The sequence below is a fragment of the Pristis pectinata genome, chromosome 15 (assembly GCF_009764475.1).
Source record: "Pristis pectinata isolate sPriPec2 chromosome 15, sPriPec2.1.pri, whole genome shotgun sequence".
Taxonomy (NCBI): domain Eukaryota; kingdom Metazoa; phylum Chordata; class Chondrichthyes; order Rhinopristiformes; family Pristidae; genus Pristis; species Pristis pectinata.
Genome location: NC_067419.1, coordinates 44671225 through 44688193, shown reverse-complemented (window position 1 = coordinate 44688193; position 16969 = coordinate 44671225). Strand labels below are relative to the sequence as shown.

The following is a 16969-nucleotide window of genomic DNA, read 5'->3' as shown; positions in this document are numbered from 1 at the left end:
AAAGAATCTATACAGTTCTTTTCCCTAGAAGTTTGGATCTAAGGTGTGCGTGGAGACCTAGCTATAAATGTACTTAAATCTTTGAAAGTGGCAGGACATATTGCAAGCACATGGGATCCTGGGTTTCACAATTAAAGGCAATTAAAAGCAGAAAGGCTTTGTTGAACTTGTATAAAACAATAATTACATCACAACTGGAGTACCTTCATGTGCCTAACCATCTCCCTTTTGAAAACCACATTTGATTTTGTTTACAGCACCTCTACTTGTATACTAATCCTCTGTGCAAAAAGAAAGCTCTTCCTCAGCACACTACCACCCTAAATCTTTTGCCCCCAGTTTCAATCCATTCCCTGGCCGTTGCACCATTTGCTAAACAGAACAATTTTGTTACCCAATCAAGTTGTCAAGTTCAAGGTTATTGTCATGGGCATACATACCCAGAGTATAAATGCCATGTAAATTAGCACAGCATGATGTTACAGACATGACAAACATAAATTACATACACTTAAATTAACATAAATCGTATATAAAGTACTCAATAAAATAAACAAAAATAACACAACACTTGTGCAAGTTGAGGGAAATATAGTCGAAGATAGAATTAGGGTTTCTCAAGTCATTTCAAGAACCTGATGGCAGTGGGGAAGAAACTGTTGAACCTTGAGGTGTAGGTCTTCAGACCCCTGTACCTCTTGCTTAATGGCAGCAACGAGAAGTGTTATTTTAACCCATCTTGACCTTGTACACTTTCATCCAATCTCCTCTCAACTTTCCTTGCTCCGAGGAAAACCCCAGCTTCTCCATGCTAACCTGCAACTAAAGGCCCTTATCCCTGGAACCATTCTAGTAAATCTCATCCTTATTCTCTCTTGGATCTTTACTAAAGAGTGCTGACCTTAAATGGAACTAGCACTCCAGTTGTGATGTAATTATCGTTTTATACAAGTTCAACATAGCCTTTCTGCAATTTATACTCCGTGCCTTTCATTGTGAAGCCCAGGATCCCATGTGCTTTACCAGCTATGCTTGCAACATGTCCTGCCATTTCAGCATTATGATCCCAAATGGCATGTCATCTTGGTGTGTTCAATGAAGCGGAAGTTAAGAGGTAGTGGAGATTCCCTGCCCCAGCTGCCTGATCCTAATAGGTAGAGAAGCTTAAGGTTTTCCTGACGAAAGTATGGCAACTTTTCATATGTAGAAAGCACAGATTCCAATGATGGAGGGAGAGGATCTTTAAGCTGGATGCTGTCTAGCTTCTTTAGTGGTATTGAGGCTGCACATATCTGGGCTTCTGGAAGATTTACTTGACATTTAATTAAATTGACCTTTCAATGGAACGCATGTAATAAAATCAACAATCAATCTTGAAATGTACAATGACATAAAAGTGTGAAATATGTTGACAAAAGTGGTATTAACATTTGGATGACTTAGCTGATCCACAGACTATTGCAATTATGAGTGAATGATCGCTGATTTCTCTTCTTCAATAGAATCATGCATCTGCCTCATTCAATGTTTAAAAATAAGTTCCAAGAGTATGAATTACAATTTGATTACAATTTGTGATGTCAATTTATTGTTTCTTGAATGAAATCCTTAAATGCATCGATTCAAATTTATACCAAAAAGCTATACTTATTCAGGTCGTAATCTCTTTTTGAAAAAATAATTTCTTTATGGAAACCCATTTTGAATAATTCTATTGCCAGAATAAATTTAGGCGGAGTCCATCCAGTGATTTTGGACAACATGAATCCAGTTCTGTCCATTAATTCAGTGAGTGCGAGCCACAGGACAAAATCAGCCCTAAATTGGCAGTGACAAACCTTAAAGCAAGTATACAAATAAAACACTTGATATTTGAACTAAGTGCAAATTAAAGCATATGAAAGAGTTTTATATTTTATTTGCCTGTATTATGATCAATCTGGAGTAGATGATGCTGAAAGCTTAAAATATAAAACTCCATTCCCATGTAGAAATATTCTTGACATTAGTAAGCAGAAATACTCACAAGAAAACATCAAAGTACAAAAGATCAAGATGTATCTCCATTAACATGATTACAAATACAAGCATATCTTAAAAGCAAAATTCAAACTTCAGTCACTAACCAGCAAAATGAAATGAGTTCCTCACAAAATGTTCCCTTTCATACTCAGTGATTGTCCTAATCTAAAATATCCGACATCCCCTGATGCATTCCTCCTTAGATGTTGCAGGTAAATTGAAGTTATTTCCAAAAGTGTGTAGAAGTTTACAAAGCAACTGACAAATTGAAATGTTGGCATGGTATCACTTTTTGAGACATACTGCAGATGGGTTTGGCCTAATCCCTTATGATTCATCAGAAATTTTGAGATTTTACATTTAAAATACATATCTGTTTTGGGTTTACTTGGGAAATTTAATGAAAGATATATTCTCTATAGGAACTGATCTACTCTTCATGTGATTTAATGGAAGTGTTATTTTCTTTCCTTCTCTCAACCACACAAAATCCAATATTCAGGTCTGATATAAATGCAGACATGGAAGAATGTTGACGTATTATATATAGGCAAACATGTTGGTGTACTTCTGTTGTACAAGGTATACTCCACTGACGATAATAATAAGAGTCAACGGTCTTATTACTAAAACAGCAATGCAGTAATTGTCACATGAGGAATTTGAATCACCTGTTAAAAGGAAAAAACAGACGTGAAAAATATACTGCAATCTTTTAACACTCTGAAATAAATCATTTAAAGGTTTAATATCAAAATTTTACTCACTTGTCATCTCACGTGTTGCATTTCCTGATGAAAAGAAAATGAATACACAAGAATAATGAATAAGCTTTGTCACATGCTAGAATTATTGAGTTAAATTTTGTTGGTATTAAAAGTCTGAACAATCACTCCGAAATATACAAAGAGCTTATGTGACTCAAACTTACTGCACAATTTATTTTCACACCAACTGTCAGGGCACTGAGTACACGCTTTTCCTTTTAAATAAGGATGTCTTTGATAATTTCCACTGCAGGAAAGAATGACACATACATATTAATATATTATTAATAGCACCTTCTGAAAAAAAACAATCTAGGATAGACTTACGGTGGTCCATAATCACAAACAAAAATAGTTGAAAGCTGAGGGTGGAAGTCAGTAATTCCCCCAGGGCAGGTGTGAACTGCACAGCCAACTTTGTAACTTGATGCCCAGACAAGCTTGAAATCAAAACATGGAGAAAAATCATTAATTGTGATATTCTACTTTCAAGCAAAGCTGCAAAGTTCATGGGTAAAATTTTGCCCTACCCAGTTAAAAATAGCCCAAATTACTTTCCCGCCTGAAACTTAACAGGAACTCTTGCTCTCAAATTTTATCCTGCTCTTCAATGCCAAGGACACCCAGTTAGCAAGACCTTCCTTTAAATATTATGTTGGATCCAATTGGCAGAGTTTGTACTTATTGTAGATTCTCCACCTTTCAAAAATGGTAGGGAGAGAAACCAGAGCCAGAAAGTTCCATGAGAAATAGGAGTGGGGGTAGGGAATTTAGCGTCTCATGCCTGCAGTGTCATTCAGTAAGATCATGGCTGATCTTTTATCTCAGCATTTTTTTAATGTACAAAATCTATCAATCTCTGCCTCAAGTATATCCAGCAACTGAGTTCCATGACACTTGGTTAAAGAATTCCAAAAAAATCATTACCTTCTGGCTGAAGAAGTACCCTCTTTTGAGAGTGGATGACCCTTATTGTGAGACTGTGACTCTATTTCTCAACAATCCAGCCACAGGAAATACCATCGCTGCCTCCACTGTCAAGCCCCATAAGGATTTTGTGTGTTTCATTAAGATCACTTCTCGTTCTCCTGAACTCTAGAGATTACAAGTCCAGACGGCTTAATCTCTCCTCCCAGGGGAAACCCTCCATTCCTAAGATTTTCAACCCTCTAGAAAGAAAAAATTCACGTACTGTGTTTTAGATGGGTTTCCCCTTACTTTTAAACAGTGATCTTGGTAAATATATCAGCTTCATTTAAATAAGCTCTAACTTGGGCCCTTTTAAAATATTATTACTAGTTGGCCATCTTCCCATTAGACACTACCTGTGTACAGCCAAGTCTTTCACTGTGTTAGTTCAGCTTACAAATCACAGGCTGTGTTTTGGAACAGGATGCAAAAACTTAGACACTCAAAATCATCAATGATGTCTGCACGTATGTACAGTGTACCCCTGCGTTACAGAGGTGTGTTCCAAGAAAACTGTCTGTATTGTGATTTTCCATAACATGAACCTTTTTTCTCCCCCACTGAATTTCATGTTATAAGTAGAGATGTGTTCCTACAGCAAGTCTTTCTGACAAAAATAATACCCCTGTAGGTGTGCGGTCTATAGGCAAGGTAATTCTTATTGTATTGTAGGCAATACAGAAAGGGTTGTTGTTTTAATTAACTAGAAATGGATGTTGCGTTGTATGATCAGGTATGGTTCTACAAGTATCAATAGATGAGATTGCCTTGTCAGTTTCCAAAGCATATCCCTTAAGTGGTCTCTCACTGTGAACTGGCAGCCTGCGATTGTTGTCCTTGTAAACTTGTTCAGTTCTCTGTATACATTGTGATTTTTTTTTCAGATAAATTTTGTAAGAGCCAATTTTTATTCTGTATCTTAACATTTTTGGTAGTGATTTGTGAAATCAGTAAGGGTGAATTTCCATTACCTGAACGTGAGGGTACACTGTAAAAATTAGACCCCAGCTTATTGGATATAACCAAAGGGCTAGTGTTCAGAATTTGTTGATCCTGATGGGTCATTCAGAAATGGGTTAGCCCTGTGATGGAGGTCGATTTTACTTCCTTTGAAGTATTGCTGGGAAATCAGATCGTGTTAATTAGTTGTCATATAATGTAATCCTATAGAATAGTTGTAAAAGAACAATACCATTATTACTCAATGCATTAAACTCGTTGCCTAAGCATACTCAAGCCTGAATCATATGGAAGTTAATGTTAAAAGATTAGTGTTGCAATGGTAGCCACAAGAGGACATCCGCCAGTTCTCCAAATTCAACACATTGATCAATTTGACTATACGCAACACATTTAAAAGCAAAGACAAAAAAGTGCAAGCTGAAGTAGATATTTAATGACCATGTTATGCAAAATTGCATTATGTTTTGTGAATAATGTGCCTTGTTTCTTAAAGTTTCTATTGAATGTTGCAGAGAGATTAGTGTAGTGCAAAAAAAAAGAGGAAATGGATCTCCCAGAGCAACTCGCACATATACATAAATTGAAATACAAGTGCGAGGGAGTAGGAGAACATAATCTAAAAGATTCAGATCCTTTAGCTTGTGATTGGATCAGCAGGTAGTTCAGAAATACCTGCTTCTAACATTTTTTTGATACAATTGCCAATTTGGCCCAAGCATTTTATGTGAATTATTCCTGTCCATAGGAATAAATAGTCCTAAATCACATTTGCTCACCCGACTGCAAAGAAATTAAGTAAAGTACCTTTTATCTTAAATAGAAATGGAAATCTGGAACTTAATTACCAAAATAATGTGGATGCTGTAGATCATTGTTAGGAGGGGATAACAAGTAAATTTATGGATGACACATGGGTAAGTGGGAAGAGTGTATTGAGGAGAATTTAAGGTGACTATACATAAGGTGTAGGCAGCAAGGATCAGATAGGGTGCATGAAGAATATAGGATAGCAAGGAAGGAACTTAAGAAGGGGCTGAGGAGAGCAAGAAGGGGACATGGAAAGGCCTTGGTGAGTAGGGTTAAGGAAAATCCCAAGGCTTTTTTCACATACATGAAGAGCAGAAGGATGATGAGAGTAAGGGTAGGACCAATTAGAGACAAAGGTGGGGAAGTGGGTGAGGTTCTCAATGAATACTTCTCTTCAGTATTCACCAAGGAGCAAGGCCTTGATGACGCTGAGGACAGTGTTGGTAAGGTTAATGTTCTAGAGCAGGTTGATATCAAGAGAGAGGTTGTGTTGGAGCTGTTAGAAAATATTAGGACAGATAAGTTCCCGGAGCCTGACAGAATATTCCCCAGGCTGCTCCGTGAGGCGAGGGAGGAGATTGCTGAACCATTGGCTAGGATCTTTGAGTCCTCGTTGTCCACGGGAATGGTACCAGAGGATTGGAGGGTGGCAAATGTTGTCCCCTTATTCAAAAAAGGTAGTAGGGATAGTCCAGGGAATCATAGACCAGTGAACCTTACGTCTGTGGTGGGCAAGCTGTTGGAAAGGATTCTTAGAGATAGGATCTATAAGCATTTAGAGAATCATGGACTGATTAGGGACAGCCAGCATGGCTTTTTGAAGGGAAGTTCATATCTCACAAGCCTGATATGGTTCTTTGAGGAGGTGACCAGGAAGATTGATGAGGGTAGTGCAGTAGATGTGGTCTACATGGATTTTAGTAAGGCGTTTGACAAGGTTCCACATGGTAGGCTTCTTCAGAAGGTCAGAGGGCATGGGATCCAGGGAGGCTTGGCCCTGTGGATTCAGAATTGGCTTGCCTGTAGAAAGCAGAGGGTTGTGGTGGAGGGAGTGCATTCAGATAGGAGGGCTGTGACTAGTGGTATCCCACAAGGATTGGTTCTGGGACCTCTGCTTTTCGTGATATTTATTAATGACTTGGATGAGGGGGTAGAAGGGTGGGTTAACAAGTTTGCAGACGACACAAAGGTCGGTGGTGTTGTGGATAGTGTGGACAGCTGTCAAAGATTGCAGAGGGGTATTGATAGGATGCAGAGCTGGGCTGAGAAGTGGCAGATGGAGTTCAATCAGAAGTGTGAGGTGGTACACTTTGGAAGGACAAACTCCAAGGCAGAGTACAAGGTTAATGGCAGCATTTTGAGTAGTGTGGAGGAGCAGAGGGATCTGGGGGTTCATATCCACAGATCACTGAAAGTTGCCTCACAGGTGGATAGGGTAGTTAAGAAAGCTTATGGGATGTTAGCTTTCATAAATCGTGGGATCGAGTTTAAGAGCTGCAAGGTAATGATGCAGCTATACAAAACTCTGGTTAGACCACACTTGGAGTACTGTGTCCAGTTCTGTTCGCCCCATTATAGGAAGGATGTGGAAGTGTTGGAAAGGGTGCAGAGGAGATTTACCAGGACGCTGCCTGGTTTGGAGAGTATGGATTATGAGGAGAGACTAAGAGTTAGGGCTTTACTCTTTGGAGAGAAGGAGGATGAGGGGAGACATGATAGAGGTATACAAAATATTAAGAGGAATAGATAGAGTAGACAGCCAGCTCCTCTTTCTCAGGGCACCAATGCTCACTACGAAAGGGCATGGCTTTAAAGTAATGGGTGGGAAGTTCAAGCGAGATTTTTCACCCAGATAGTGGTTGGTGCATGGAATGTGCTACCTGGGGTAGTGGTGGAGGCAGGTACATTGGTCAAGTTCAAGAGATTGTTAGATAAGCATATGGAGGAATTTAAAATAGGGGGATATGTGGGAGGAAGGGGTTAGATAGTCTTAGGCATGGTTTAAAGGTCAGCACAACATGGTGGGCCAAAGGCCCTCTATTGTTCTATGGTTCTAAAAATGGGTATAGATAGGTTAATTGAGTGGACAAAGATATTACAAATGGGGTATGATGGGAGAAAAAATGTGAAATTGTCCTTTTTTGGTAGGAAAAATAAAAAAATCATGTTATCTAAATGGTGAGAGATTGCAGAGCTCAGATGTGGGGGGGATCTGAGTGCCTCAATGCATTACTCATAAAGGGACAATGGCTGATATAGCAAGTAATTATGAAGGCTAACAGAATGTTATCATTTAGTGCCAGGAGAATTTAATAAGAAAGTGGTGAAGTTATGCTTCGGTAAGAAAGGACAACCACACCTGGAGTACTGTGAACAATATTGGTCTCATTTAAGGAAGGATGTTAAACTGTTGGAGGCAGTTCAGGGAAGGCTTGCTAGACCTAGAATGGACAGTTTGTAATCTAAGGAGAGAATGGATAGGCTGGGTTTACCTCTGCTAAAGTTTAGAAAAGTAGGAGGGGATTTGATTGAAACAAATAAGATTCTGAAAGGTGTTGGCTGGATGTATATGGAGAGTATGTTTCCTCTGGAAGAATTTAGAACCAGGGGTAACTGTCTAAAAGTAAGGGGTTGCCCATTTAAGACAGATGGGGCAAATTTCTTTCTCGGTAGGTTGTTGGTCTTTGGAATGCTCTTCCTCCAAAAAGATGGTAGAAGCAGAGTGTTTGAATATTTTAAAGCAGAAGTAGATAGGTACTTGAGAAGCAAGGAGCTGAAAAGATTATGTCGGGTGGATGGGAAAGTGAAATTGAGATTAGGTTCAGATCAGCCGTGATATGATTGACAAGCAGAACAGGCTTGAAGGGCCAGTTAGTCTAGGCTTGCTCCCTATGTATGTTTCTGTATATACAGTTTTTTGTTACATTTACTTTTCATTATCTGGGCACTTCTGGCAAGACCAGCACTCATTGTCTATCCCTAACTGCCCTTGAACTGAAGGTGCTTGCTTGTGTATATCAGAGAACATTTAGGCCAGGGCAGGTAATGGATGGCTGTTTTCCTCTTCTGAGTGACATAAATGAACCAGTAGCTTTTTGGTCATCATTACTAAAAACTACTTTCTTTGAAAGTTTTAAACTATTAATTGAATTTAAATTCCACAGCTGCCATGTAGTTATTTGAAGTCAAGATGTCTGAAATATTATGCAGGCCTCTTACTCAACTCCACAAGAATTAAAGCTCTGTTAACTGGCACAGCTAAACTTGATGGGTGCCTATCACTTAAAAATGCCAGTTAATGAAATGTTTGTTCTGCCCTCCTGAAATTCATCTACTGAACACAAGAACATGGCACACAAAAACCCAAGAAAGTAGGAGCGGAAATAGGCCTTTTAGTACCTCAAGCATGCCCCACCTTTCAATCTGATCATTTCTGAACCCCTCCTCTATCCCAAATCCCCATAATTTTGCACCCTTTCACAAATTTATTGACCTCCACTCTAAATACTTAGAATGAAGCGTGCCAGGTTGTAATATGCTGGATAACCAAATGGGAATTGGAATTGAGGTACCAATGAGCCACACCCTAATGAATTGTAGAGTACGCCTGATATTCTTGGCACTTACAATTTGACTCTAAAACACATTAGTTTGAGGGTGCAGAAACTGAACATCAGCCTGGATGGAAGTACTCAATTACAAGGCATCCAGTTCACAAAAAGGCTCACTGAATACAAAAGTTGCTTATTTCCTATGGGCCATGTTAAGCCTAAATTGTGCTTGGCTCCCTTCCAACACTTGGCTCTTCTGTCCAGACAGCAGAGTCATCTAATACAAGCGATAATAATTATGGAGATGTCAGCAACACCAGTTACCTATTCCTCACCAGGGTCAGGAAGAGCAGGCTGAAACACTAACATTTACATTTATGCTGTAGGAGAGACAATGAACTTGTATGTGGTTCATCTGATTATGTAATGTAACCAGAACAACTATCTATCATATGAATAAAACATTTATTCCTGAAAACTGAACTATTTAGAATAATGGCAGTATTTTTGATTATCACTTTGACTTTTGAAATTACTTGTTCAAAACAGATTACCTGGGTGTAATGGCCACATACACGTGTGCACCTTCGAGAATCATAATTATAATGTTGAACCTCATCATACCAACTTTTTATTGCAGCAGGAACATTTAAAGTGGAACCTGTCTGGACATAAATGTTCTCTCCAATAGTCCTGAATACTGGATGAAGTTTCCATGGCTTTTTTAGGTCACTGTTATGTTCAAACCAGCATTTCTTACTCCATGCGAGAGCTGCTTCAGCAAGAATCCTATCCCAGGACTAGAATTAAAAATAAACAATCAAGTAAATTAGAGAAATGCAGCCAAGATTCCAGAAACATCTAGCACTGAATGTTTGATTCTGTAGTTCCATTACACTGATATGGCCAATGTTAGTATTTACATTGAAATAATAATGTTAAAGGTTTGTGTCCACATTTCCATTACTTAAGGAGGGAGGATCAATAATGAAGGTCACAGAGTACAGAAATGAGTACACAATGAAGTACAGAAGAAGGCCCTTCGCCCCAGCTCATCCATGCCAACCAAGATGTCTATCGAAGCCACTCATTTAAAGGCTTTAAATGACTAAGCATTCAATGAAGAGATTATCTACATATATATCTACACACACACACACACACACACACACACACACACACACATACTATTTTTGGCAAGACAAAGAACTAGTTATTAACATAAATACAAAATAGAAGATTAAGAAGTGGTCTATTTGAGGTCATAGAAGCACAGACACAGGCTCTTCAGGCCACCAAGTTGGTGCCAGCCACCAACTGTTCATTTTCACTCATCCTACATTAATCCCTTTTTATTCTCCCCACATTCTCATCAACTTCTCTGAGATTCTGTCACCCAACTATAGACATGCAATTTACAGTGGCCAATTATCCTACAACCAGATTGGGAATTTCAGAACAAGGATGTGCACCTAAAATTAGAGCTCAGATGTTTAGGGCTGGTGTCAGAAAACATTTCTTCACACAGAGGTAGGGATAATCTCCCTCACTCTTCTCCCCACCCTGCCCCCCAAATAAATTACTGAGACAAGGTCAATTGAAATTTCATAAACATGATTAATGGATTTGTGTTTACTATGGATATTAGGGTTATAGATCTAAGATGAGTGAATGGAGTCAAACTGGACCTAATCTAATTGCATGGCAGAACAGACTCTAGGGTTTGAATAGCTTTATCTATTTGTGGCTAGTAAATAACAACATGACAAAAGTCACCAAAACTAACAAAGGCATTGAAAATCTGTAGTTCAAGTTCTGTTGCTAAACGAGGTTGATCTATGAGTGAATGTGTAGTTAAACTCTAAAGTCTGGAAAATTGAATTGACACTGTCGATGCATGCTTCCAAGTTACTGATTGGCAAACCATGACCTGTTGCCACAATGCTTCAGAGATCCATGTCTGGGTTACCAACATTACACGATGGAAGCCACACATATTTTATGCAATAGCATTGAAAATTTCCCTCTGCTGTCAAAAGCTGTGATATGGGGAAGAACAAATTTACAGATCTACTGCTTTGGCAGAGACCCTGGAAATGCTGAAAATTAGGGTGCTGCTGCCTCACAATCCCAGCAACGTTAGGCTGTGATATTGACCTCAGTTGCTGACTGTGTGGAGCTTGCACATTCTCCCTGCGACTGCATGGGTTTTCTCCCATATCCCAAAGACTTGGTGTTAGGTTAATTGGCTACTGTAAAATTACCCTTGAGTGTGGGTAAGTGGCATAAATAATTAAAGGAAAGTTGGTGGGCTTGTGCGAGAATAAGCTGTAAGGGTACAGGGAATAAGGAGTGGGGCAATGGGACTGATGGGATTGCTTTGCTGGGAGTCAGCATACCCAGTGTGGTGAAAGGCCTCCTACTGCATCATAGTAACTAATAATAAAATCAGAAATACATATTGTCTGAAATTGTTGAATGGGAAACAATGTTAAGGTGCCTAGTTGAAAGGCGAGATGCTGTTCCTCAAAGTTATGAGCAGACTGCTTTGCAGAACACCTATGTTCAATCTATAGGCGAGACTCTAGGTTTTCAGTCACCCATCTCTCTAAATCTCTGACCCACTTTCACTCTGATCTCTCTGCCCTGAGACTCTTGTTCCAATAAAGCTCAAGGAACAGCAAGGCACATTGCAGCTTCTGAACTCAACATTGAGTTCAATAAGTTCAGATAATCACCATCCTCCAGCATTTTCTGTCTTTGTTCCTGACATCACCTGTATTCTGCTTTTTTTTAAAAGATAATAATCCCAGTGTGCCGGTGGACATAACTAAATATCTGCAATGAATTCCCTGTATACGCGTACAGCCCACACTGATTTAAACCGTTTCATTGTTTTCATTTTGTTTTTGTATAATAGCCCCAAATTACTCAAAAGTATAAAATTTAACGATTACGAGATAATTAGTGGTCACACATGTTCCCCTTGTCCTATTCATTCCTCTCTGCCCTTTCTCTGCAACTTTGTTTTGCTCTCTTTTCCGATCTTTCGGCATAAAACGTTAACTTTGTTTTTCTTTCTACAGATGCTGCCTGAACTGCTTAGAGTTTTCAGTATTTTCTGTTACAATTTCAGATTTCCGGTATCTGCAGTTTTTTTTGTGCTTAGCACGAAGCACTGCTAAGAAAACAGCACGTTCTCTGCTGCCTTGACATTAAAGTGAACGAGATAACATCAGCGCGAATCATTTTACAGAGAGAATACCTACAACTCCCAACCTAAGTAATTCAGCAACGTTACATTAAAAAACCGCACGACCTCCGTTCACTATAAACACCAGATTGTAGCCGTAATTGAACAATCATTTCAACTCTTGAAAATGTGTTACAGTGTCGCGATGATCCCTTACCATATACAGCATGTCGCTGGCGGGAGGATCTACTTGCGAGCGATATAGATTGTGGGTATTGACGCATTCCCTGATGAAGTCCTCATTATCAATGTCAATTGTTGCTCCCACTTCAAACACAGCGAAGTAAAAGAGTGAATAAAGCGAAACCTTGCAGAACACTCGCAGATCCATCTGGAGATATTCGAAGTCTGGAACCTTGCAACAGGAAGTTCCCAATTTCACACCGAAATGTGTCAAGAGCTTCTGCTGCCGTATGAGGAGGCTTCTCTCCCCCCACCAATGATTTTAAGGTGGGAAGAAAAGATGATTAGTATTTGACAGTATTTTTTTCTTCCAATAATCGATACCCATGTGAATTGGGCGCACGACGCTGGCGCCGCCTTTCCGTTGGTTGTCGGGGTGAAGTGGGCGGAGGGTGACACCAACCTGCACAACACTCCCGGAGACATGATATGTTGATGTGAGGCAACGACCAAACCAGAAGATTAGGGAAAAAATGAATCTCCAAAAGAAAACTAACCCGCAGTCGTCCAATAGTCGCTTTAAAATGACAAATCGAGAAGGAGGTTAATTAAAAACTTGACGAGAGAATTATAAAAAAAATACAAGAAGTCATTCTGTCCCATGTGTTCAAAAACGCCATCTATCCTGATCTTACCTTCCGGCACTGGGTCCTGTAACCCCGCGGGTGGGGTCTCTTCAAGGTAACACCAAAGTGCTATTTTAAATGTGTGCGACTTCCTGCCTGTTTGCGTGAGACCCAAGCCCCAATCAAACCCGGGTGAAAAATGTTTTCCTCATCTGAGTTTTATCCTATAAGTTACTTTAAGTCCGTGCACCTGGGTTTTTACCCTTGTGCTGAGGGAAATAGGCCTGGAAAGGTAATAAATCCCCAGGACCTGGTGACCAACCTTTTGAAAGAGCTGCTGCCTTTGGAGACAGTGGATACACTGGTTGTCATCTTCCAAAATTCCATAGATCCTAGAAACCTTCCCACAGACTGAAAGGTAGGAAATGTCATTCCATTACAGTAAAACTCCAATAATCCCATATACAATTTTAAGAAATTCTGATGGTTTGGCATCTGGCTCACTTGGATCTGTTTCCCACTCTCCCTTTAAACTCACCAGGGCCCCATTTCCCACATTCCCTTTAAACTTACTGGGACCCCATTTCCCACATTCCCTTTAAACTCTTTGGGGCCCCATTTCCCACATTCCCTTTAAACTCACCAGGACCCCATTTCCCACATTCCCTTTAAACTTACTGGGACCCCATTTCCCACATTCCCTTCTCGTACTCTTAATTCTACCTCTCAGTTATTCTGTTATTGTCACTTTAACTTCAGATCAGCACTACAATCTTTACACCATTCTGCAGTTTTGCATTCGTCACCGTATTTATTGTTTATTATTCCCACGTACACTGTTCACTCTGTGAGCACATGAATAAAGAATTTTATTGCACCCTGGTGTATATGGCAATAAACTAATCTGAATCGGAATCCGACCTGCTGAGTATTTCCAGCACTTGAGCTCTGCCAGCACTCACCCTTCAGCCAACACCAGTGAAAGAGATGGACTTGTCACTTTGCTATTTGTGGCATGTTGCAGGGTGCAAGTTAGTTGATCAGCTTCACTACTAAATATGGGTGAGTAACTTTTGAAAGAAATTGGTCAGCTGCAAAATACTCTGGGGCATTACAGAAGATACAAATCCTTTACTTCCTCAAGTGTTGTTTTACTTGAGACTTGTTGCTACTTGATGTGACTGTGCACAGAAATTCCAGTAATTCCAGAGTGATGAGCAACAGCTTAGAATAATAAAGCTCCAATTCCCAATGCTAGAAAGAGTATTAAGGTTACAAGTAAATTGATGCGATGGCATGAAAGTAAATACTAAGATGGCAAGTTATGTAATATTTCAAAATGATACATGAATTCAAATTAGACATTGAGGCACACTAAATATCATAGCTCATCTGTTGATGAGAAAATTCTACCAGTTATTCAGGAGCTTCTTGTAGATCTACTAGTGCTGTCACCCTGAAGTGTTAACTGCAGCTTAATCATTTATTTCTTTTCCCTTCGTACTCAGCATGACTCACTTTCATTTCTCACAAGATGTGGCCGCTTTAACTGAAGAACAATTCAATTTATTGATATTTTAGAGATGCATTCAGATGTGAGGTGGATTTAATCCTTATTACAAGGTGACCTATGTACATCTGATGGCAATGTTAAAGAGGACTTTCAGGTGCCATTTGAGATTTTCAGTACTCGCTACTGAAGTAACTGCAGAGTTACTGCTTGACCACAAGTCAAAATGAAACAAGGCACAAGCCACCATCAAGGAAAGCATCTGCTTTATACTCATGGACTTCACTGAGTTCCATTGATCACTTCAGTTGTATGGGAAGAGTAAATTCTAAATGTACACTTGTCAAGTTATGAGCACATGTTGGGTTTACAAGCTCAACAAGCAGATTTCTATAAGAATGCATGCAGCTTCACCTTGACAACAAAGTTGGGGCTTTATGCTACTAAAGCAAATGTAATAGACTCCCATAGTCGATCTGCTGTGAGGTGTGGACACATTACAGGTGACAACAAAAAACTTACTAAATTCCAAATGGGTGATCCATGATCAGTGTACACAAAGAAAGGAAGAATTTTAATATCTACAGTATTTTTCATGACTTTAGGTCGTCCCAAAGAGCTTTAAAACCAAAGAAGTACTTGATGACATAGCGATATCGGAAATACAGAAGCCATTTTGTGCACAGCAAACTCCCACAAGCAGCTTTGTGAAAGTGAGAGCAATTGAAGGATAGTTATTCATCAGGAAACCAGGAAAACTACCCTACTCTTCTTTGAATAGCAAGATGGTGTCCATGTGAGAAGGTAGGATAGGGTTTTGGGTTACTGTCTCATCCAAAGCATGGCACTTCAATTATGCACAGAAGTGTCAGTTTATTGTTTTATTTATTCACTTTTCTGGATCTGGGCACTTCTGGCATTTATTTCCCATCCCAATTTCCCCTTGAGATGGTTGTGGTGGTCACCTGTAATAGAGTGATGTGCTGGACCATTTAAGAGTCAACCACAGTGGATGGGTCCAGAGTAACAGTACAGGATGCCAGTTTTCGACCCCTAAATAACATTAATGAACCAGATGATCTTTTATAATAATCCAGTAATTTTTAATGTTATTATTACTAAAACTAATTGTTTCAAATTGTTGACTGGATTTAAATTCCACAGGTGCCTTGGTGGTGCATTCAGTGGTGGCACTCAGGGTGCTGGATTATTGCTCGACATTAAATGTGCCACCATTTACATAGCATCTTTAATGTAGCAACACATCTGAGGACAGTTCACATGGCCGCTATCAAACAAACTTTGACAAGTACTTAAGGAAAGTTTATTCAGATGAATGATGAAAAACTTAGTCAAATCCTTCAAGGAGTGTCTTTAAGGAGGAGCGAGACATAGGAAGGTTAGAGAGAAAAGTCTAGAGTTCAGGGCTTAGTGGCTGAAGACATGAACACTAATAGGGGAATAGGGATTTGCAAGTGTCCTGAATTGGTGGGGGTGGTGGCTAGAGAGATCCTGGAGCTGGAAAAGGTCACAGCGATTTGAAAACAAGGGCATGAACTTTAAAGACAAGGAGACAAAGTGTGGTTGACCAAGAGCTAATGTAGGTAAGTAATTTGATTTAAAACTGTTCTAATCTCTTACGATCACTATTTACTCTACCTTTAGTTATTATAACATCATCCAAAGTATAGTTGTAACAACTGATTTTTTTTCTGCCAATTTTAAATACCTTGCATTTTTCTGCAGGAATTTTATCAGCCATTATTTTCTCCAATTGTATTTAATTAGGATTAACCTAATTCCTCATATAATTCTATATATTTCCTGGTCTTTGGACTAATTTACAAGAATACCAGAAGGAGGTGACCACATCTTCTGGAACTCTTACTTGGGTGTTTCAGATTTTAAGCCAGAAGGAATAAAGATTAAATATTTTACAGTATTGTGCAGAACAATCTGCAGAGCTGCACTGAAAATGCAATGAAAATTTCTGCACAAAGTAGTAGTGTCTTTTCTCATGTGTTGCAGCCCATTTGTGTAGCCAGTTGTCTGAACATGTTCAATTATATTGTTTGATTGTGATATCCATCAGTCATAACAAATATTTTTAAACTGCAAATACTCAGAATGCTGATTTGGTTGGAGATCATTTACATAGATGTTTGCTCATGAACAAGTGGAAAAAGACTTAAATTGTGCTCTCTAAAATACATTTTGTAGGTCAGAGGTTTTCAGATATTGTGCTGTAGACATCAAGTGTAAGAATGTGAGCTGTAACACAGCACATGGAGACCTCTCCATGGTCATAAGTGGCAGGGCCCTCTAACACCCATTTACCAAGGTTTTTTCAACAGGATCACTCATCCATTTAGAAGGAC

General features: G+C 39.3%; 1 protein-coding gene across 1 annotated transcript; it reads right to left on the bottom strand.

The window, feature by feature from the left end:
• Positions 1-1366: 1366 nt before the first annotated feature.
• LOC127578160 (glioma pathogenesis-related protein 1-like) lies at positions 1367-12907 on the bottom strand. Its single transcript, XM_052029788.1, has 6 exons — positions 12490-12907; positions 9634-9879; positions 3117-3229; positions 2954-3036; positions 2790-2813; positions 1367-2693 (listed from the first exon to the last, which is right to left on the bottom strand). The coding sequence occupies exons 1-6, from the start codon at positions 12661-12663 to the stop codon at positions 2563-2565; spliced, it is 771 nt and encodes a 256-aa protein (XP_051885748.1). The 5' UTR covers positions 12664-12907; the 3' UTR covers positions 1367-2562.
• Positions 12908-16969: the final 4062 nt, after the last annotated feature.

Excerpts from the sequence above, each read along its gene's own strand:
- LOC127578160 (XM_052029788.1), bottom strand. The coding sequence starts at position 12,663 with ATGGATCTGCGAGTGTTCTGCAAGGTTTCGCTTTATTCACTCTTTTAC. Across the intron at positions 3,037-3,116 it reads GTTTGTGATTATGGACCACC|TGGAAATTATCAAAGACATC; the intron begins GTAAGTCTATCC and ends TCTTTCCTGCAG. Across the intron at positions 2,814-2,953 it reads GTGTGAAAATAAATTGTGCA|GAAATGCAACACGTGAGATG; the intron begins GTAAGTTTGAGT and ends TCTTTTCATCAG.